At 40.8% G+C, this 24,594-nt stretch overlaps 1 protein-coding gene across 1 annotated transcript; it reads left to right on the top strand.

The window, feature by feature from the left end:
• The first annotated feature begins 1,435 nt into the window (after nt 1-1,435).
• LOC115218448 (transcription initiation factor TFIID subunit 7) lies at nt 1,436-22,575 on the top strand. Its single transcript, XM_029788269.2, has 7 exons — nt 1,436-1,593; nt 4,380-4,511; nt 6,416-6,496; nt 10,864-10,960; nt 12,620-12,678; nt 15,206-15,416; nt 21,769-22,575. The coding sequence occupies exons 1-7, from the start codon at nt 1,471-1,473 to the stop codon at nt 21,996-21,998; spliced, it is 933 nt and encodes a 310-aa protein (XP_029644129.1). The 5' UTR covers nt 1,436-1,470; the 3' UTR covers nt 21,999-22,575.
• The last annotated feature ends 2,019 nt before the right edge of the window (nt 22,576-24,594 follow it).

Here is a 24,594-nt window from a genome sequence, read left to right as displayed (position 1 = left end):
AGGAAAAATGCCAGCAATTTCAGAGCAGGGGTTAAGTTGATTACATCAAGCCCAGTGATGAACTGGTACGTATTTTATTGACCCCGAAAATCAAAGTCGACCTCGCCTGTATTTGAACTCAGAACGTAAGAAATGTCGCTAAGCATTTTGACCAGCGTGATAACGATTCTGCCAGATTATTGACAGACAGTCTATGTACATAATATTAACTAGGATCATGCAACCCTTCTCGAGAAGCAGGCGTGTGAGAACAGTGGTCCCGGTGCGCGCACTCGCGTAGTCGCGCAAGCTAGTCGTGACTAGTTGATCCTACAACGACTACCTAGCAAAGTAAATAAAACACAAAATAAAAAAATTTTTTTAACACAAAGTAAGGATCGACTAGTCATGAGTAGCTAGCGCGGATGCGCGAGTACGCGAGTGCGCGCACCGGAACCACTGTTCTCAAGTAGTACCGGCGTGTGGGACATGGCTCATTCTCAGGCGAGTCGCTCAACCAAAAAGGGCGTAACTTCGGTATAAGTACCGGAAGTACCGGATACAATTCAAGAAAGTTTTTTTTATATATGGGGGGGGTAGGGTTAGGGGGGGGAGAAAAGGGTTTCTGTTATCTTCAGAAATGTAAACAAAGTCACGTGTGTACCTATACCGAAGGATCGCCGTAAGAAGAAATTCAAGATAAAATTTCACCAGGCGTACCTTTCAGCAAATCCCGTAGGATCATTGGACCCGCGGGCCGCAGTTTACCAGTGAGTGCAATAAACATTAGCAGAACATAAAACACAGGCGCAGGAGTGGTTGTGTGGTAAGTAGCTTGCTTACAAACCACATGGTTCCGGGTTCAGTTCCACTGCGTGACATCTTGGGCAAGTGTCTTCTGCTATAGCCCCGGGTCGACCAAAGCCTTATGTGTGGATTTGGTAGGCGGAAACTGAAAGAAGCCTGTCGTATATATATTTCTTTACTACCCACAAGGGGCTAAACAGAGAGGGGACAAACAAGGACAGACAAACGGATTAAGTCGATTACATCAACCCAGTGCGTAACTGGTACTTTATTTATCGACCCCGAGAGGATGAAAGGCAAAGTCGTATATATGTGTATATATATATGTGTGTGTGTTTGTGTTTGTCCCCCTAGCATTGCTTGACAATCGATGCTGGTGTGTTTACGTCCCCGTCACTTAGCGGTTCGGCAAAAGAGAGACCGATAGAATAAGTACTGGGCTTACAAAGAATAAGTCCTGGGGTCGAGTTGCTCGACTAAAGACGGTGCTCCAGCATGGCCGCAGTCAAATGACTGAAAGAAGTAAAAGAGAGTAAAAGAGAGAGAGAGTAAGAGAACGTCAGTGCGCTGAGCAGTTCAGCGCGTGATAAGAGAAACGAGAATTAAGCAAGGGGAGGGAACTGATTTGTCACTCTCTACATTCTGAGACAATTTCGCATTTTGCGGGGTTTGTTTCATTGCAAAATGGTCGGAGTGAACATAAAGGTCGGAGGATCGACTTCTGCCAAACCCAGCCTGAAAAAAAAGGAAAACGCTACAGAATCTGCTTTTGATTTGGAACAACATTTCATTCTGAGACTGCCGCCGGTAAATAACTCACAATGCATAATATCTTTTCGATTTGCTAGTCTTTATTGTTTCCCTAATATTGTATTTACTTTTGTAATTTAAAGACTTTGTTGTGGAATTGGTAAGTAAAAGGTTGTCAGTCGGTCGGATGAGTCTTTCGGAAACGATCTAAAATGTTTCTGTGCAATATAGATACAGTATTTGATTCGGGAGCTCGTCCCGTTAAGTATCTTGTAAATCTAAGAGAATCGAGAGAATCTTCGATTATAATTCCATTTGAATTTTTGATGTCTTATAGAAATATTATAAGCCTTTTTCTGTGTGCTTTCTAGTCTCTGTTCAGTTTAGTTCATCTAGTTATCAGAGATGTGGCTTTCTTTCGATATAACTCGACAAATTCAAAACACTTCACTTCGGGGTATTTCCGTGGAAGCAAATGACTGTTCGATTCTGTTTTCTGCTTGGAAATCCGCAAATTTCCAAGCAGAAAATTATGCCATTGCTGGCATAATTTCGTTATATCTATACTCCACAACCCACGGAAATACCCGGTGAAATCTTTTGATTTTGTCGAGTTATATAGAAAGAATGCCTCAGATATTTATAGAAGGGGCCGTATACAGTAGCATACCTATTTCTTTATTACCCACAAGGGGCTAAACATAGAGGGGACAAACAAGAACAGACATAGGTATTAAGGCGATTACATCGACCCCAGTGCGTAACTGGTACTTAATTTATCGACCCAGAAAGGATGAAAGGCAAAGTCGACCTCGGCGGAATTTGAACTCAGAACGTGAAGACGGACGAAATACCGCTAAGCATTTCGCCCGGCGTGCTAACGATTCTGCCAGATAGTTGTGTACTGTTGTACCTTTGATCGATGCCTGCCTTTGGTGTGTAATTGTGTTGTTGTTTGGTATTATATTAAGCATATAATTAAAATTGTATCCTTGAGCAAGACACTTTATTTCACATTGCTCCAGTCCACTCGGCTGGTAAAAGCGAGTTGTACCTGTAATTCAAAGGGGCCAACCTTGTCACATTCTGCATTGCACTGTCTGTGGAGTACTCAGCCACTTGTACTTTAATTTCACGAGCAGGCTGCTCCGTTGATCGGGATCAACTGGAACACTCGTCGTCGTAACCGACGGAGGACCCCAGTTACGATTAAAGTATGTATTTTGACGCCGGTATTTACTTTTTTCTTTCGGGCACCGGTTTTGGTATTTTCCCCACTTTATGCTTCCAGTCGATATACCGTTGGTTTTATTGATGTAATCTTTAACGTGTTTTCTCATTTCGTATTACCTGAAGAATCGTCGATTTAGAATAACCACCTAAAGAATTGTCACTCCAGCCAGCTCCACCTGAAGAGTTTTTATATTTGGGATAACATAAATATATTCTTTTGCATTATACTCTCTTTTACCTGTTTCAGTCATTTGACTGCGGCCATGCTGGAGCACCGCCTTTAGTCGAGCTAATCGACCCTGGGACTTATTCTTTGTAAGCCCAGTACTTATTCTATCGGTCTCTTTTTGCCGAACCACTAAGTGACGGGGACGTAAACACACCAGCATCGGTTGTCAAGCAATGCTAGGGGGACAAACACAGACACACAAACACACACACACACACATATATATGTATATATATACATATATACGACAGGCTTCTTGCAGTTTCCGTCTACCAAATCCACTCACAAGGTATTGGTCGGCCCGGGGCTATAGCAGAAGACACTTGCCCAAGATGCCACGCAGTGGGACTGAACCCGGAACCATGTGGTTGGTTAGCAAGCTACTTACCACACAGCCACTCCTGCGCCTATTATGCATCGTTATTGCTAAAATTTCAAGGCAAAAAAAAAATACACTGTGATCCTAAATGAACTGAAATTACAATAACTATATAGATATAGTATATAAATCCTGGCGTTGCCCGTGATCGAGTCTGCCCCTACAGTCTTTGGTATCGAGTCTATCCCTATCGTCTATGGTCCGGAAAGTAGACCGTGAAGCAGTGTCTTCTTTTCTCAACCAATCGGGGCTATGCTCTCGTGTCCCTTTATCTAAAATGTCAAATGATGTTAGGCATGCAGCGATGAACAATTGTAATACGAATGTTCAAGAAACGGGAAGCACTGACCCTTTTTCTCTTTGTTGCTGCGATCGCAGCACCTCCTTGTACACAATGTTCCGTGTTTTCCTGTTTTTGGCAAAGGCGAAAAGATCCACCTTGCTCCCCACTCTTGAACAGGCAACATACAGTTCTCCATGTGAAAAACGTGACTCTTCCAAAAGAAGGCCAGCCACAGATAGAGTTTGGCCTTGGAACTTGTTGATGGACATTGCAAAGCTGACACGGATTGGGAATTAGAGTCTCTGAAATGAAAAGGGAATGTCCGCTCCTGATGGAACGAGGGGGAATTCTTGGAATGAATATGTTGTTCCCTTGTCCACATCCCATTAAAACAGACACTTCAATGACATGGGGTAGATTTTTTTTTTTTTTACAAACAGTCGTGTGCCATTACAGAGTTACTGTGGTTCCAGATTCCAAAGCAACATTATCAGAGTGAATATATATATATATAATTGATTTGTTCTATTTCTCAAAAGGTGTGTCCAAAGAGCATGCATTATTTTGCAACCTGTGGCCAAGAGCCTAATGCTTGTCTATTTCAAATTAAGGCTTAAAGTAAAATTCACTAACAAAAAGTTTAAAATGAAGCAAAGAAATTTTCAAATATCTCTGTTGATGAAAATACTAATTCTTGAGGTGTTTATTGTTATGACCAGGGTCCTGCTGCTGCACTTCGTCAAGATGTTCAAACAGGAGCTGTTTCTTTGAAAGACAAATTGAGTATTGAAGTTCAAAATGATCTTCGACATGGCATCGTGCGTTATGGTAGTGAAGTGTTCTCTGCTAAGGTTTGTATTTATAACATTTTAACTTTAATTCATATTTACAACAAGGAGTTAATACATTTAGGAAAACATTCAGTTGAGATAAAGAAGATTTTGATATATATTTTATCACATGTAAATTGATTCTTTAACCCTTTTGATACCAACCCAGCTGAAACCGCCTCTGGCTCCGTAGGAAAAATGTCTTGTTTTCATAAATTTTGAATTAAAATCTTCCACAATTTATGTTCCTAACACTAGCTGAATGATAACTAAATTATTTTACTAAATTCTTTGTTATATTTAAAGTAATTGAAAGAAACACAGAGCATCTCAAAATAAATACAGTAACGAAAGGGTTAAATATACTTTTTAAATTTTAGCCATGTTTCTACTCTACAGCAAGACATGATTTTGTCCTTTGATCATACTTTTAATACTACAACCCCTTCAGGTGAGCAGTCTTACCTTGTGAGTTACTTAGTGACTTGACTGGTACCAGTACCACATAACAAGCACACCCAGTACCACATAAAAAACACCCAGCACACACTGTGAAGTGGTTGGCTAATTTCTTTTCTAAGATTTTCAATCCAGCTTGGCCAGGTAATGAAATAAAAATGCTACAAATAATGCAAATTGTTACCTTTTAATTTTGTGTGAACAAAAAGGATTAACAAAATTTAGTTCGTTTGAAATAACTAACGAGAAATTGATTTTGTAAATTAAGATGCCGACGACCGCTCGGTTCAAAGTCTCCCTTGACCACAAGTGGCCTGAACTCTTTACATGAACACCACCCTGTACATAACTCCATGTCCCCCTACATGGCCTTGCTTTTTGCTTTTTGAGCCAAACATTCAGCTCAAAATCTGATCACAGGAGTAACTTTTTAGAATCTATTAAAGTAAGAAGAAAATTTTATTACTTAGTAAAAGTCTGTTTATTCTTTAATTCAAAGCTATTCTAGGCTTAACATTTCTGGCCAAAATTATTAAAAATTTTGCAGATGAAAGAAAGAAAAGTTTGCTTTTTCTGGTTTGCTCTAGATGTGGATGCTATGTTCATAGCCTTCATAGGCCCTCCAAGATATGTGATTGAGATATCTCTTAAACAACTGCAGCTGAAATGTAGACAGGGAGATAATTCCAGAGGGCTGCAGTTCTGAGGAGGAAGGACTCAAAAATATACTTTAGATAATATTAATTTACTTTTATGATTTATAGCAACAGAAACATGTATTCATATCTGAATTTAGAATATTATTAATTTAGCATTGATTTTTAACAAACACTGTATGTAGGAAATATTAATTAGTTCTATGAAATTTTGAAATTAGAAAGAAACCATGAACATCAGTTACTCTTTTACTTGTTTCAGTCATTTGACTGCAGCCATGCTGGAGCACCGCCTTTAGTCGAGCAAATCGACCCCAGGACTTATTCTTTGTAAACCTAATACTTAATCTATCAGTCTCTTTTGCCAAACTGCTAAGTTACAGGGATGTAAACACTCCGGCATCGGTTGTCAAGTGATGTTGGGGGGAACAAACACAGACAAATAAACATATACACACACACACACATATATATATATATATATATATATATATATATATATATATATATATACATATACATATATATATACATATATACGACGGGCTTCTTTCAGTTTCCGTCTAGCAAATCCACTCACAAGGCTTTGGTCGGCCTGAGGCTATAGTAGAAGACACTTGCCCAAGGTGTCACGCAGTGGGACTGAACCTGGAACCATGTGGTTGGTAAGCAAGCTACTTACCACACAGCCACTCCTGCGCCTACAGTTAATGATTAAATTATTTCAGTTGCTAAACTTATTGAGCCGCTAGCTTTGAATTTTATTTCTTGTAAGAAATCATCCACCTCTAACTGTTTCTGGCTTTCTAGTTAATGGATTCACCATGTATGATGGAAACCCTGAAGACTGTGGACCGGAAGACATTCTACAAAATAGCTGATGTTATGCAAGTAAGAGCTGTGGTTTTCATTTTCCATTTTAGAATGTGAATATAAGTTTATTTTTAATTATTTCTTTCTTTTAGATCTTTTGGCAAGAGATTTGTGACTTAATGTTTAATAACTGTCAGTAATGACTCTTGTTAAATACAATATCTTTTTCAACAAATTTCCATTTTTTATCAAAAATATACATGTAGCCACATTTATCACAGATTCATTCATCAATGATCTGAGATAACATGGTACACTCAGTTGTGAGCCGTGTTATTTTTTCTGTTTGTTCCTTCTCTAGCCATGCCTGGCTCATAAGGGCCGATTTCCTTGGCGTATAGATTCCCCACCTGGACGAGGCACCGGTCCGTCGCAGGTGAGCTGCAAGATGCAGGAGGAAAGAATGAGAGAAAGTTGTGGCGAAAGAGTCAGCAGAAGTTCGCCACTTCCTTCTGCTGGAGCCGCATGGTGCTTAGGGGTTTCACTCATAAGCACACACATCACCCGGTCTGAGATTCAAACCCGCGATCCCTTGACCGCGAGTCTGCTGCTCTAAACACTAGGCCATGTGCCTCCACAAGCCATGTTATACTTATCACAAATTGGTCTGTGATAACATTGGTCAAAGATCCTGTTTGTACTGCAAAACCCTACCCCAACATTCACCCACAATGCTCAGCTTTTCAGAATGCACTGGCTGCCACTTGTGTTTCATGTGTCTGTGTTACTAGACTCTCTCTTTCACTCTTTTACTTGTTTCAGTCATTTGACTGCGGCCATGCTGGAGCACCGCCTTTTAGTCGAGCAAATCGACCCTGGGACTTATTCTTTTGTAAGCCCAGTACTTATTCTATCGGTCTCTTTTGCCGGGACGTAAACACACCAGCATCGGTTGTCAAGCAATGCTAGGGGGACAAACACACACGCACAAACACACACCCACATACACATATATATATATATATATATATATATATATATACATATATACGACAGGCTTCTTTCAGTTTCCTTCTACCAAATCCACTCACAAGGCATTGGTCGGCCCGGGGCTATAGCAGAAGACACTTGGCCAAGATGACACGCAGTGGGACTGAATGCGGAACCATGTGTTTGGTTAGCAAGCTACTTACCACACAGCCACTCCTGCGCCTATGTGTAATTTTTATACAGATCTTTGTACTTACACTTATCAACATGTAACGAATGAATGGAAAAGATACAAAAGCATCTGATCCTTACAAATGATTCAGATGAGCGTATTCTCTACAGGAAAAGGTAGAAAGGGTCAAGGAAACATGTGATAATGGAAGCAAATTTAGTGCCAATGAATCTACCATTTATTCTATTTTACAAAGTGCTTGGAGATGCTTCATTTATCTTTGTTATTTTTTTGGAACCAAACCCCCATAATAAACAGGGATAGTTAGTTAGTTAGTTAGTTAATTTGGCTCAAAAGCAAATAGCAAGGCCATGTAGGGGGACATGGAGTTAAGTACAGGGTGGTGTTCATGTAAAGAGTTCAGGCCACTTGAGGTCCAGGGAGGCTTTGAACAAAGCGGTCGTCGGCATCTCCTTCGATTGAGATGAAATCGTCGCAGGTAGAGCTTTTCGGAATGACCCCGCAGCCGACGCTCCGGAGCAGGAGTGAAGAACAGCTCTTTCGAGAGGTTACACTTCCCGCTTATGATGTTGTGGGCGAGAATGAGATCACCACGGCGGCGGCGTTTTTCAAGAGAATAAAGGTCGAGCGTCCTCAGCCTTTCTTCGTAGGACAAATTTTGAGACCATGAACCATGCGGGTAGCCAGCCTCTGGACTCTTTCGAGGTGCTGTATGTCTTTGAGGAGATAAGGAGAAGAGGCTTGAATCCCATACTCCAATATGGGTCTCACCAGCGTGACATAGAGTGGCAGGAATATGGCTGCTGTGAGCATTCCGAATGACCGTCGAATCAAAAACAGAATTCCGCGCGCTTTGTTGGCAGCATGGACGCACTGGGCCGAAGGCGAAAAGGAGGAATCCACCAAGATACCCAGGTCCTTTACCTGATCGGTCCTCTCCAGCAGCAGACGACCCGGCTCGAAATCAAGTTGAGTTGCTGGAGTAGAGCCGACAGGCAGATGACAGCACTTTGACACGTTCAGACACAGGTCCCAATCGTTAGACCACTTCCAAATTTGGTGGAGGCATCGACGAAGATCCTCTATACTACCGCGAGGAGCGACCAGTTTGATATTGTCGGCAAATAGAAGGGTGTGTTGCGTGAGGTCGTCGGGCAGGTCATTTATGAAGACTAAGAACAACAAGGGCCCAAGCACTGAACCTTGAGGCACGCCACTGCTCGCACTGGAGACATCAGACAGCGAACCATTAACTTGAACTTGGAAGGAGCGATCTGAGAGGAAGGCACCAACCCATCGTACAATATCCGGATGGAAACTATAGATGTATTAGTACAAATATTAACAACTTTACCTTAGCTAATAAAATGCTGCAATTTATTACTTGTTGTTTAAAGAAATAACAACACCATTATGAATTCAAATTATTTAAAAAAATTACATTCCTATATATAGGCACAGGAGTGGCTGTGTGGTAAGTAGCTTGCCTACCAACCACATGGTTCCAGGTTCAGTCCCACTGCGTGGCATCTTGGGCAAGTGTCTTCTGCTATAGCCTCGGGCCAACCAATGCCTTGTGAGTGGATTTGGTAGACGGAAACTGAAAGAAGCCTGTCGTATATATGTATATGTATATATATGTGTGTGTGTGTGTATATGTTTGTGTGTCTGTGTTTGTCCCTCTAGCATTGCTTGACAACCGATGCTGGTGTGTTTACGTCCCCGGCAAAAGAGACCGATAGAATAAGTACTGGGCTTACAAAGATAAGTCCCAGGGTCGATTTGCTCGACTAAAGGCAGTGCTCCAGCATGGCCACAGTCAAATGACTGAAACATGTAAAAGAGAGTAAAGAGTATTCTACAAATATTCTATACAAAGAAGTGGATCCAGACATGGCTAAACGATTGAGAAGTTTGCTTTGCAACCATACGATATCTGGTTTAATCCAAGTCCTGTGGCACCTTGGGCCAATGTCTTTGCCATAGCTGCATGTCAACCTAAGCCCTGTGAATGAATTTGAGGGGATGGAAACTATAGAAGCCTGTCATATGTATTGTACCTGTAATTCATTCTTAGCTCCCTTACTTCAACTAATTTCTACTCATTTGGACCTTTGAATAATTTTAGTTAAGTAGTTTGGCAAGCAAGGGTGATCCCATTGAGGTGGGATGCATAGGGTTTATAGGCTAGTCCCTCCCTACAGAACTTGCAGCATACTTGGCATCACTGGAGCTAGTAAGCAGAAGTTCACCAGGTTGACTGTGGAGGCAGAAGAGTTTGCTTCAAAGTGGCTGTAGATGTGCAAGCCCTAGAAGGGGTTTATGCTACCAGGGGTAGCCAGGCCATCTTAGTAGCATTATAAGTCCCCAGCTGAATCAGTACATTGGGCCCCAAGATCTGTAAGGTCCCCGGGCAACTGTACAGTGAGCCCATGCTTTAAGATAGCACAGGGGCTAAGGGTAGTGTTAAACGGAGGTTGATCAACCCCAGCTGGGTGTCTGATGTTGAAAAGACCCAAAATACCTAATGAGACCCCAAAAGCATCACTGATGATGTGTCCAGGTGCATCACAGAATGATGAACGGGAAAAAACTTAACAGTGATGATGAGGTATTTATATGAACTCATCATTATCTGCAGTTTTAACTCTATTACTATCAGCTGAAATTAACCACTGATTCATGTAACTCTAATGATCTTTAAATTTTCATAAATCTTTGTAATTTAATTTTTAATTGATGCTATTAATTTCTACAGTTAGACATGGTCATCAGTTCTAACCTGTCTACATCCCTGTATAGCTAGTGAATAAGATATTTAACTGTTTGGTTTATTCACATCTTTTACACCTACTTCATGGTGAATGGTTAACTGAAGTCAATTTTTTTTTTGTTCCTTCTCAAGCCATGCCTGGCTCATAAGGGCCGGTTTCCTTGGTGTTTGGGTTCCCCACCTGGACGGGACGCTGGTCTGTCGCAGGTGAACGGCAAAATGCAGGAGGAAAGAGTGAGAGAAAGTTGTGGCAAAAGAGTCAGCAGAAGTTCGCCATTACCTTCTGCTGGAGTAACGTGCAGCTTAGGTGTTTCGCTCATAAACACAGACATCGCCTGGTCTGAGATTCGAACCCGCGGTCCCTCGACTGTTCTAACCACTAGGCCATGCACCTCCACAACTGAAGTCAGTGGTATTGATAAAATCCATCCTATTTCTGCAAGCATGGAATCTTTAGATTTATAATGTTTTCTGAATTAAATCTTGCAGTTGCTGATTTGTTCTTATGAAGATGACACGAGCCAAGATGAAAATGAAAGTCCACGGAAGAAAGACAAGGACAAGAAATACCATTACCCACATGGAAGTAGGTCACTTTATTGATTCTAATTCCTTTATTGCCCACAGGGGACTAAACATAGAGGGGAGAAACAAGGATAGACAAAGGGATTAAGTCAATTACATCGACCCCAGTGTGTAACTGGTACTTAATTTATCGACCCCGAAGGGATGAAGGGCAGAGTCGACCTCGGCAGAATTTGAACTCAAAACGTAATGGCAGATGAAATACCGCTAAGCATTTCGCCCGGCGTGCTAACGTTTCTGCCAGCTCACCGCTTTATATTTTTTTTCATTTCACCCGGTGTGCTAACATTTCTTATTTCTTTATTGCCTACAGGGGGCTAAACATAGAGGGGGCAAACAAAGACAGACAAAGGTATTAAGTCAATTAGATTGACCCCAGTGCATAACTGATACTTAATTTATCAACCCCGAAGGGATGAAGGGCAAAGTTGACCTCGGCGGAATTTGAACTCAGAACATAACAGCAGACGAAATACCGCTAAGCATTTCACCCATCATGCTAACATTTCTTATTTCTTTATTGCCCACAAGTGGCTAAACATAGAGGGGACAAACAATATTTGCATCATCATCATCGTTTAACGTCCGCTTTCCATGCTGGCATGCATTGGACAGTTTGACAATGTTTCTACAGCTGGATGCCCTTCCTAACACCAACTACTCTGAGAATGTAGTGGGTGCTTTTTACATGCCACCAGCATGAGGGCCAGTCAGGTGTTACTGGCATCATGCTTGAATGGTGCTTTTTGCGAACCACAAGTGATAGAATTGAATTTCTGGCAAATTGGCCAAATCTTCAGATTCTCCTGATAAAAACTGGTTCTATGAATGACTATGGGACAAAGTCCTAGACTACCCAGGTGGTATGCTAGTTGTACTTGATAGTTTCTGTTACATATGTCACTTAATTAGTGTTAGAAATGGTTATAGTGAAAGCATAATTGCTAGACTAAGAAAGTAATGGATGAATTTCAAGGAGTAATTGTTTCTGGTGACAACAAAGTTTTCCTTTCTTTATTGAAAAGCAAGCTGAATAAAACATAAAACATGTGATGAGCATTGAACATATGGATTTGTGAAAGCTCAAGGGGAAATTAGTTAAGCATAATCTGTTGAATATGCAGTTTTAGCTTGTCTGATAGACAGAATTGCTGGACATTAAAGGTATCAGCTGAGAAATGTCTGCATTTGAATGGACATCCACCGGACGAAATATATTCCATTTTCAAGCAGCAGAAGACCAGGATGGAGTAGTGATGTGGTCATTTATGATGGTACAGAATTAAAGGAAGTGATAATATGCAGTATCCTATTTTACTTGGGAAACAGATGTTGATAGGTGACAAAAAATAATTTTGGCTCTTAGCTATGATATTTGAAATCATTTAATGGAAAATAGTCATCTGTGTATCATACTTAATGTATATACACTGTTCATAGGCCAGTTATTATAGTATTTGTCCTGAGATAACATCCCTTATGGACACGCTGTGCTTTTTATCAACAGTTTGTATGTATTAACGATTGATACATTTTTTTTTAAAGTAAAACTGCCTCAATTGCTTGTATTGAATTCTAATATAAATTTTACAATACAAAAATATTTTTAGTTTCAGTGTATGATTTTAATGTTTTCTTGAATAATTCATTTTTCCAATAGTTTGTCCATCTTTAAAGAATGTTAGAAAAAGACGATTCCGGAAAACGTTAAAAAAGAAGGTAATTATAAAATCCCATGTATTTCTCTTGAATTTGAAGTAGGATTTGTGTTTGATTCTGTTTCTTCTTTTGCCGTCCTCCATCTTCCATGTTGATGCTGCTTAGAGTGTAACATTTGTGTAAATTGTAACTTTCATTTTCTTCAGTCATTAATCCAGCACTTTAATAATAATAATAATAATAATAGTGAAATTATAGTATACAGTGCTCAGGTGCACCACAGCTTGTCAGAAAGTGCGTATAAAGCATATGCAGTAATGTACAAATGTCTGGAAAGTGAACAGTGTATGAGTCAGATACATGCTTGCGTGTGTCTGGAGGGGAGAAAATCAAGTGTAGTGTTGGTGAATCTCAGAAAGCATGGAAGTTTTGAAGGATGCAGTGCTCCGACAACTAACAACTGATGCCGGCAGTTTGTTCCATGCTTCAGCAACTCTTAGCATAAAAAAATGTTTCCAAAAGTCATGGGAGCTGTGCTGTTTTCTGACTTTGTAAACATGTCCACGGGTGTTAGACAGATGGAGTTTGAAAAGGTGCTCGGAGTTATTGTTTGTAAGATGGTTAATAATTTTATGGGTGTCTGCCAAGTAATCTTTCAACAAAAAAAGGGTATTTTAGTAAACAGAAGAATTACTTCAGGTTACATTACAGTATGGCAATAATGTGTTGAGACACAGTGTCTGTGAAGTTGTGAAGCTATAGTACTGGATGCACATGATCAAGAGTTCAAATCTTCATACCCTGATTGTGTTGAATCCCCAGAAAAAAAAAATTTTTGTTTCTCTCTTTGTGATCAGTTGTAAGAGGCTGTGTTCATTGCTTCTACAGATTGGTGAGATTGATGTAGTTAACGTTTTTGAATAATTACAAGTTGACAATTACAAGAAAATATGTGCAGGGAAGGATTCTAAAGGACTGAATGCGTTGGCTCTTGCAGGGCCTGTGAGGAAAAACATTATATGGGTCACTGGAGGAGGAGGCAAGTCAGGAGTGATTGAGTAGAAGTAAGAGGAGACTAACCGGCTTTGAAGAGCAGAGGCCATATTGAAAATATCAGAAAAGACAGAGAAGACAGCACATTTGTGGGCTGAAGTCTGGAGCATGTTGGCAAGCAACAGTTAGTCAATGTAGCCTCTTTTTTGTATGCCATGTAGTTACTCTCCCTTTCAATAGACACCACTTCATAGTTAGTTACCTGCTTTAAAACCATCTGCTGCAGCAATATTTACACTTGGCATGGGCAGCATTTCCCATGAAGCAGACTCCTTGAGACATGGATCATAATCAGGCCAGTCACGCTACTAAAAAAAATTCGAGGTAATTTTTCATTGGCATGCCATTCCTGGAAGTCTTGCAGGTCACAGTTTGTCCATGACTGATGTCATCATCATCATCATCGTTTAACGTCCGTTCTCCATGCTAGCATAGGTTGGACGGTTCGACCGGGGATCTGGGAAGCCAGAAGGCTGCACCAGGCTCCAGTCTGATCTGGCAGTGTTTCTACAGCTGGATGCCCTTCCTAACGCCAACCACTCCGTGAGTGTAGTGGGTGCTTTTTACGTGCCACCTGCCCAGGTGCCAGTCGAGGCTGGCAACAGCCACGATCGGATTGGTGCTTTTTACGTGCCACCAGCACGGAAGCCAGTCGAGGCGGCACTGGCATCGGCCACGATTTGGATGGTGCTTTTTACGTGCGACCAGCACGGAAGCCAGTCGAGGCGGCGCTGGCATCGGCCACGATTTGGATGGTGCTTTTTACGTGCCACCAGCACGGAAGCCAGTCGAGGCGACACTGGCATCGGCCACGATTTGGATGGTGCATTTTACGTGCCACCGGCACGGAAGCCAGTCGAGGCGGCACTGGCATCGGCCACGATTTGGATGGTGCTTTTTACGTGCGACCAGCACGGAAGCCAGTCGAGGCGGCGCTGGCATCGGCCACGATTTGGATGGTGCTTTTTACGTGCCACCAGCACGGAAGCCAGTCGAGGCGACACTGCATCGGCCACGATTTGGATGGTGCATTTTACGTGCCACCGGCACGGAAGCCAGTCGAGGCGGCACTGGCATCGGCCACGATTGGATGGTGCTTTTTACGTGCGACCAGCACGGAAGCCAGTCGAGGCGGCGCTGGCATCGGCCACGATTGGATGGTGCTTTTTACGTGCCACCAGCACGGAAGCCAGTCGAGGCGACACTGGCATCGGCCACGATTTGGATGGTGCATTTTACGTGCCACCGGCACGGAAGCCAGTCGAGGCGGCACTGGCATCGGCCACGATTTGGATGGTGCTTTTTACGTGCCACCAGCACGGAAGCCAGTCGAGGCGGCGCTGGCATCGGCCACGATTTGGATGGTGCTTTTTACGTGCCACCAGCACGGAAGCCAGTCGAGGCGGCGCTGGCATCGGCCACGATTTGGATAGCGCTTTTTACGTTTGCAAAAAAAAAAGAAGCCCGTCCTTACTAACTTGAAAAAGGCAAATTGAAAACAGAGTAAAAATTTCATTTTTGTTTTGTATTTTAGTACACAGAACAACCAGATATTGAAAAAGAAGTGAAACGACTTTTTAGGATGGATGCTGAAGCTATTGATGTGAAGTGGGAAGTCTTAACCGAAGAAGAAAAAACGCTTTCAGAGAGCAACAGTCAGAATCAAATTGTGGAGGCGAGTGGCACTGCAGTGCAAGCAGAAGACAACATCTATACTGCTGATTCCAGTATTAGTTTGGATATTGGTAAGGATTTTGTGATTTAATTGAAAATTAATGAGATTGATAAGGCAGATGTCCAATTTGAACATGAGAAAGAAAACCTAGGATGTAATACAGGCAAGGAAGAATTGGGTGAAACTATTTAGCGTGAGGGGTGCCAAGAGGAAGTGTGAAGTCTGTGTTAGGTAAAACTAGGTGTTATATGCAGGTAAGTAGTGCAGAGGCTGTTGCCTTACTTTTATAAGAGGTAGAGAGAAGAAACAGCTGGCAGAAACGTTAACACACTGGGCGAAATGCTTAGCAGTATTTCATCTGACACTACGTTCTGAGTTCAAATTGTGCCAAGGTCGACTTTACCTTTCATCCTTTCAGGGTCGATTAAATAAGTACCAGTTACGCACTGGGGGTCAATATAATTGACTTAATCTGTTTGTCTGTCTTTGTTTGCCCCCTTGTGGGCAGTAAAGAAATAGGTAGAGAGAGGGAACAGTATACCTATAAGCAAAATAGTTGTAGTCTTTTAGTAAGTTAGCCATTGGTAATGAGTTGACCAGTCTTCTTTTAGATATGTCAAGGATACTTGTGTGAATCTGTAGCACTGTCCTATATATATATATATATATATATATATATATATATAGTTTACTTACAATAGGTCAAAACCTGATCAGACTAGAAATATTTGCTAGCTTTCATAATGAAGTGTAGTCTTTGGGATGTTTTCATCATCATCATCGTTTAACGTCCGTTTTCCATGCTAGCATGGGTTGGACGGTTCAACTGGGGTCTGGGAAGCCCAAAGGCTGCACCAAGCTCCAGTCTGATCTGGCAGTGTTTCTACAGCTGGATGCCCTTCCTAACGCCAACCACTACGTGAGTGTAGTGGGTGCTTTTTATGTGCCACCGACACAGGTGCCAGACGAGGTTGGCGAACGGCCATGCTCAGATGGTGTTTTTTACGTGCCACCGGCACGGAGGCCAGGCGAGGCTGGCACGGCCACAATCGGATGGTGTTTGTTATGTGCCACCAGCACGTTTTGACAATATCATATATGTAGAAGATTACCAGAAATTGTAAGGCACAATCTTTGAAGTTACCGTGAGGGTTTTGAAAAAAGGTTTTCTGCCATACTATTTCTTTGTTAAGCATGACAATTGTCTTTGTGTCAAACAGAGAGACAAAATTGTGGTGTTCCTATGGAAGAATGTTTTTGAGGTTCTTGTTCTTGTAGAGGAGGAGTTTGCATAGAGATGGCACAGTATGAAGAAAAGTCAAGGAGCACTAAAAAGTGGTACCTTGTGCATAGTAAAAAGGGACAGAAGTAGATCATGAATGCACAGAAAGAAGTACAGGAGACATCTCTAAAGCTTGGAATATATTTATACTACTAAAATATAGGAGTAAAGATTATTTGCCAGGAGTGGCTGTGTGGTAAGTAGCTTGCTTACCAACCACATGGTTCCGGGTTCAGTCCCACTGCGTGGCTTCTTGGGCAAGTGTCTTCTACTATAGCCTCAGGCTGACCAAAGCCTTGTGAGTGGATTTGGTAGACGGAAACTGAAAGAAGCCCGTCGTATATATGTATATATATATGTGTGTGTGTGTGTGTTTGTGTGTCTGTGTTTGTCCCCCTAGCATTGCTTGACAACCGATGCTGGTGTGTTTATGTCCCCGTTACTTAGCGGTTCGGCAAAAGAGACCGATAGAATGAGTACTGGGCTTACAAAAGAATAAGTCCCGGGGTCGAGTTGCTCGATTAAAGGCGGTGCTCCAGCATGGCCGCAGTCAAATGACTGAAACAAGTAAAAGAGAGTAAAGAGTATAACATGGCAGTCCTGGTTTAGGACGAATGTTGCTGTAATTTAGCCCCAGGAGACATCGTCTCCAGCCGGCTGATGAAGGGAAATAACCCAGAAATCACGATACACAGATATTATTTTGTGCTGAGTGGGGGTGCTAGATTCCCTAGTTGGAAATTATAAGGACACAGATTGTGTCATATAGCCAGCTGGAGACGATGTCTCCTGGGGCTAAATTACAGCAACATTCGTCCTAAACCAGGACTGCCATGTTATGTTGGCAAACAATCTTTACTCCAAAGTACTGTTCCTGAATATCTCTTGTGAGATTTACAAATAGTCATTTTCTAATACTAAAATATAGGTTGAAATTTTGCCATCATATATTACTATTAATTGCTGGGGCGGGGGTGGGAGGATGTATTTCCTAATATACCACAAAGTATATTAACCATTTCGATACCAACCTGGCTGAAACTGCCTCCGGCTCTTTGGTGCAAATGTCTTGTTTTCAAAAGTTCTGAATTAAAATCTTCCACCAAACCTTAGTCACAATTTATGTTCCTAACACTAGCTTAATGATAACTAAGTTATTTTACTAAATTCTTTGTTATATTTAAAGTAATTGAAAGAGAAACACAGCATCTCAACAGAAATATGGTAACAAAAGGGTTCAAATATATAATAGAGAAACCATTCTTAACCATTTCGATACCAACCCACCTGAAACTGCCTCTGGCTCTTTGGTACAAATGTCTTGTTTTCATAAGTTTTGAATTAAAATCTTCCACCAAACCTTAGTCACAATTCATGTTCCTAACACTAGCTTAATGATAATGAAGTTATTTTAATAAATTCTTTGTTATATTTAAAGTAATTGGAAGAAACACAGAGCATCTCAACAGAAATATGGTAACAAAAGGGTTAAAGACTTACGAGCCAATGCTATGCCCACCTGTGTTAACAGTTCTATTAATTCACTTTCTAAAGTTATCTCTACAGATATTCTCTAGAAATTAGAGCCAGCTCTAAAAGTTACAGTATTTCATATACCATGTAAACAATGTGATTGCAGCTAAAAGAATGGATATTGGGTGTATATGCATATTTCAAGAGTTGTTGCTCCTTCTTCATGTTACTGTGAAGCAGTCTGACAGAAAACTTCAGATTCAAATAATGGTTGATAGATAAGGCCCCTACCTGGGAAATTTATGAGGTTCTTTTGATAGACTTAGTCAGCAGAGAAAAGGTAGCATCTGTAATCTTTTTGAAGGGCTCTGAGCTTGGTGGGAGGAAGTTATCCTCAGGTCAGGGGTTTGGATCAGAGGCTTGGTATAGAGGGTACACTAAAAGGCCAAGTGTTAATATTTAGCCATCAACTAAACTTAACTCACAAAGCTTTTGTTGTCTTATGGTGCCAGGCAGGGGGTTTGAACTTCATCGTTTGCTGTCTGTTTTTCATGCTGGCATGGGTTGGATGGTTCATCAGGGTCCGACAAGCTGGAGATTGCACTCAGCTCCATTGTATACATCAGTGGTTTTCAACCAGGGTTCCGCGGGACCTTAGGGTTCCGCCAGTACAGTTCAGGGGTTCCGCAAGAAGTTACAAAACTGCTAAAATCAGCAGTAATTTTTAATTCTCCTGTGCAGATATATGTGCATAAGACTATTAAATTATTGCACAGGGGTTCCTCGAGCCAGTGGAATGTTTCCTTGGGGTTCCGCTCCAGCAAAAAGTTTGAAAAACACTGGTATACATTGACATAGTTTCTGTACAGAATGTTCTAGGCGCTTTCTTTTTTCATAGGTGTGTGGATGTATCTTTATGTCTGTATTTGTCCCCTACCACCACTTGAAATCAGTGTCAGTGTATTTCTTATTTCTTTACTACCCACAAGGGGCTAAACACAGAGGGGACAAACAAGGACAAACAAAGGGATTAAGTCAATTACATTGACCCCAGTGCGTAACTGGTACTTAATTTATCGACCCTGAAATGATGAAAGGCAAAGTCGACCTCGGCGGAATTTGAACTCAGAACGTAACAGCAGACAAAAAACCCCTAAGCATTTCGCCCGGTGTGCTAACAATTCTGCCAGCTCACCACCGGTGTCAGTGTGTTTCTGTCCTCGTAACTTAGCAGTTTGGCAAAAGGAACTGATAGAATAAATACCAAGCTTAAAAGAAATGTACTAGGGTCAATTCATCCTACTAAAATACTTCAAGGCAGTGCTCCAGCATGGCCGTAGTCTAATGACTGAAACAATTAAAAGATTATCAACACCCTTATCACACATCTCTGACTGTAGTAAATCACTAGAACTTATTTTATTGATCACAAAAACTTAGAAGGTTGAATCAATACCATAAAGATTTGAACTCACGGTGAAGAGGAATGGAACTAACCACAGCTGCAAAGCAGTCAGCATCCTCCTCCTCTGCCTCTCAGTTACTTTGTATTATTTGATAATATGAAACTAGGCTTGAGAAGACCTGTTGAGTCAAGTGAAATCGTTATCGTGGCCGATGCCAGTACCACCTGAATCAGGGCCCGAATACTAGATACAGTTTAACCCTTTAGTATTCAGATTACTCTGTGTTTTTGTTCACATTGTCTTGAATTAATCATGCATTATCTTGTTGCTTCAATATTTCAGTGACGTCATCATCATCTTCATCGTTTAACATCCGCTTCCCATGCTGGCATGAGTTGGACGGTTTGACTGGGGTTTGGGAAGCCAGAAAGCTGCACCAGGCTCCAATCTGATCTGGCAGTGTTTCTACAGCTGGGAGCCAGTCAGGCGGCACTGGCATCGCCCACATTCAGATGGTGCTTTTTATGTGCCACCGGCACAAGAGCCATTCGGAGCAATGGGGCTGGCATCGACCACATTCTGATGGTGCTTTTTACGTGCCACCATCACAGGAAGCCAGTCAGGCAGCACTGGCAATGACCCACGCATGAGTGGTGCTTATTGCATGCCACCAGCATGGGTACCAGTCAGGCAATACCTGGCATTGGCCACAACAACCGTTTCCATTTGATTTTGATTGTTTATTTTTACTATGACATTCTAGAGTGTGTACAAGATGTTGAATCTGGCCAGGCTGAACTTAAAAGAGGCAGAATATTTTGGCTGGATATGGCCAGTTTCAATGCTAAAGCATTAAAGCTATGGCCAGGTTACAAGTATGCCAGTCTACTAACTCTAGGGACACTGACACTTTCCATTGTTAAAGCTTTCTTCTTAACTTTCATACCATCGGGGGAATACTTGACTCAGATGAACTTATACAAACATATGTCTAAGTAGTTATTTTCTAACCTAATTTATTTTATTAATCATCATCATATCCTGAACGCCTTACTTCCCTGGGCATGGACACATTGAAACTCCGACGCCTGGCAGCTGACTTGGCAAACACCCATAAAATTATCAACCATCATACAAACAATAACTCTGAGCACCTTTTCAAATTCCACCCATCTAACACCCGTGGACATATTTACAAAGTCAGAAAACAGCATAGCTTCCATGACTTCAGGAAACATGTTTTTCACGCTGAGAGTTGCTGAAGCATGGAACAAACTGCCAGCATCCGTTGTTAGTTGTCGGAGCACTGCATCCTTCAAAACTTACATGCTTTCTGAGATTCGCCAACACTGCACCTGATTTTCTCCCCTCCATACACACACAAGCATGTATCTAACTCATGCATTGTTCGCTTTCCAGACATTTGTACATTGCTGCATATACTCTGACAAGTTGTGGTGCACCTGAGCACTGTATTCAATAATTTCATTATTAATATTATAATCATCATCAACAACATGCCAACAAGCAAAGCAGATGTGGACACACTTGTCCGTCCTTCTATAATTATTACAAATCTCATTCCCTTTTATTCTTTTACTTGTTTCAGTCATTTGACTGCGGTCATGCTGGAGCACCACCTTTAGTCGAACAAATGGACCCCAGGACTTATTCTTTGAAAGCCTAGTACTTATTCTATCGGTCTTTTTTGCTGAACTGCTAAGTTACCAGAGACGTAAACACACCAATATTGGGACGGGGGGATAAACACAGACACATAAAACATATACACACACATATATATACATATATATATATATATATATATATATATATATATATATATATATATATGTGTGTGTGTGTGTGTATATATATATATATATATACACAACGAGCTTCTTTCAGTTTCCGTCTACCAAATCCACTCACAAGGCCTTAGTCGGCCCGAGGTGCAACGCAGTAGGACTGAACCCAGAACCATGTGGTTGGTAAGCAAGTTGCTTACCACACAGCCAATCCTGCACCTATTAATCTTTCATTAATCCTCACCTTAGATTCAGAATTTCATGAAAAATAACGCAATATTTTGTCTGTTAAGCAGTTCATGTAATCAAATTACTGTTTTCACAAGGATACTAGTTTCTTTATATGCAATTTTATTTGGAAGTTTCAGTTTTGAATATACAAATATGTTTTTTTTTCCCAACATGGCATGTTTGCAATTTTAAGATCTGTTTATTTGTCTAATCTTTATTCAGAACAAGTTTTTGGCGAACTGAGCAGTTCCGATGATGAAGACAAAGATGTGAACATAATGGACAGTGGTGAAGATGAAGCAGCAATTATGTCCAGAGGAGCAGAAGCCGCCCAGCAGCTTATCGATGGCCTGAGTCAGTCCGTCGGCAATGAGCAAGACTCTGTCTTACTTTCTACCAATGACACAGAAGGAGGGTGTGACGATTTCTCTCTTCTGGACTTTGCCAATTGATAGGGAAATGAAAAATTGTTTTGTCATGTCAACAAAGACTTTAACCACTGAATCTCATCCAGAATTCATCTATAATGAAAGAGCTGTGAAGACTACATTCTTCATACGAGAACCATTGCCAGTATATTTCAAATTATGTTCAGTTTTCATTTAGTGGAGACTATTTCTTGTAAATTTTGATTTATTTACAATACCTGTGGTAGCATTCCAGCATGAATGCTTGAACCGTGTAAATAATTAAATAACCAGGTGAGTTGTCTTGGTTGGTTTTGAAGTCAGGTAATTTTAGTCTGGGTTTCCCTTCATGACCATCACTTAGAAATGAACAGTCAATTACTTTTGTAATTGTTATAAAATTAATAAGCAATCAATATTTAACATTGATAAAATAAGTACCAGTTGAACACTTGGGTTGATGCAACCAAATTACCTTGTGTCACCCTACACCACCCCACACCACCCCAAAATTGCTGGCCTTGTGCCAAAATTTGAAACTTATATTTAACATTGATTTTTAAAAAAATCTTAATTTGACTAATAAATTCAAAAATTCATATAAAAGATGTTCACCTATAAATTAGTTTTTGTTATTTCCTCCGGCTTTAGTATCTCTTCTTCAGTTTTATTCTTCTGGTTTCATCAGGCAACTCTTTTATAAAGAAAAAAAGAATGAAGCCTTATATGATGGAAGCACTCCATTGGTTCCGACGACGAGGGTTCCGGTTGATCCGAATCAACAGAACAGCCTGTTCGTGAAATTAACGTGTAAGTGGCTGAGCACTCCACAGACACGTGTACCCTTAACGTAGTTCTCGGGGATATTCAGCGTGACACAGAGAATGACAAGGCCGGCCCTTTGAAATACAGGTACAACAGAAACAGGAAGTAAGAGTGAGAGAAAGTTGTGGTGAAAGAGTACAGCAGGGATCACCATCATCCCCTGCCGGAGCCTCGTGGAGCTTTAGGTGTTTTCGCTCAATAAACACTCACAACGCCCGGTCTGGGAATCGAAACCGCGATCCTATGACCGCGAGTCTGCTGCCCTAATCACTGGGCCATTGCGCCTCCACGAAGCCTTATATAACCTTGTGATTATAAAGAAGAATTTTGTTTTCAGTTGAAATCTTCGACATTGTTTTAAGCTTCAATTTATTTATATAAGCATCACAATCTCTTTTTCTTTTCTATATTCCGATCTTTCAGTTTATCTTTAAACAGATTAACTTTGGACAAAACTAAATCAAAAATCTACCACAGAACTTCATATGTTGCCCAATTCTCATTACACAATCTGTTACAGAGCTGTAGGAAAAGTTCTGCATCTGCAAGAACGGTCTAAATTGCAAAGAACTTGAGGTGATTATTCAACGTTGAAGGTGAAGTTCAATGTTTATAGAAAACATTTGGCAACCAGACATGTTTCGTGGTCAATATTCCATCTCCTACTTGTCATAAACTATGTTATTTCATGATTTGGTTGCATCTTAAATGTTACAATTCACTGAAGGATTGACTTTCTCTGGCCTTTATGACCAGAAGAACCAACTTCAGCTGACTCTCAAACCAGAGGTCATAGTTGGATTATCATCATCACTACACACATTGTGCACTTACTCTCTTTTACTTGTTTCAGTCATGTGACTGTGGCCATGCTGGGGCACTGCCTTTAGTCTAGCAAATCGACCCCAGGACTTATTCTTTATAAGCCTAGTACTTATTCTATCAATCTCTTTTGCCGAACCACTAAGTTACGGGGACGTAAACACACCAGCATCAGTTGTCAAATGATGTTGGAGGGACAAACACACACACACACACATATATATATATATATATATATATATATATACATATACATATATACGACAGGCTTCTTTCAGTTTCCGTCTACCAAATCCACTCACAAGGCTATGGTCGGCCCGAGGCTATTTGTGTTGGTTGCAAATAAACAGATCTTAAACTTGCGTAAGGTGGCACGCAGTGAGATTGAACCCGGAACTGTGTGGTTCGTAAGCAAGCTACTTACCACACAGTCACTCCTACGCCTTGTATACTTTTCCTTATTCATTTGCATTACACACATGTGCCCAAGCTGCAGCAAATATATATATACAAAGATATATCGTTATCTTTTTAACGTCAACTTTTCTACACTTGCATGGATCAGATAAAATTTCTGAAGGCAGATTTTCTATGGTTAGATGCTTGACCAAGCTTGATAATAATTCCCTATGGTCAAGCATGTTTTTCATGGCAATAAACAACATTGTTTATATTGGGTTATAGGAAATTTCATTGCAAACATTTTTGCAGTAAGAAAATTCACTGTAAAAAAAAAATGAATTGCAAAAAAAAAAAAAAAGATTGGCTGTTTTCTTAAAATGGCAACTTCATCAACTTTTTAAGAAAGGTAATTTCTTTAAAATGAGTTACCGTGTTTACAGTCTCCCACAACAAAAATGTTTACAGTGAATTTTCCAGACACTGTTTGAGGGTCATACTCATTTACAACCATTGTGTGATGTCAAGACAAGGGTACACACACACACAACCGAATTCTTTCAGTTACCATCTACAAATCCACTCACAAGACATT

The sequence above is a fragment of the Octopus sinensis genome, linkage group LG13, assembly GCF_006345805.1.
Source record: "Octopus sinensis linkage group LG13, ASM634580v1, whole genome shotgun sequence".
In the NCBI taxonomy this organism is placed as follows: Eukaryota; Metazoa; Mollusca; class Cephalopoda; order Octopoda; family Octopodidae; genus Octopus; species Octopus sinensis.
This window is presented reverse-complemented; position numbering and strand designations above follow the sequence as displayed.

Coding starts and splice junctions, on each gene's coding strand:
- LOC115218448 (XM_029788269.2), top strand. CDS start 1,471: ATGGTCGGAGTGAACATAAAGGTCGGAGGATCGACTTCTGCCAAACCC. Junction 10,961..12,619: donor ATACCATTACCCACATGGAA/GTAGGTCACTTT, acceptor TTTTTCCAATAG/TTTGTCCATCTTTAAAGAAT. Junction 15,417..21,768: donor CAGTATTAGTTTGGATATTG/GTAAGGATTTTG, acceptor ATCTTTATTCAG/AACAAGTTTTTGGCGAACTG.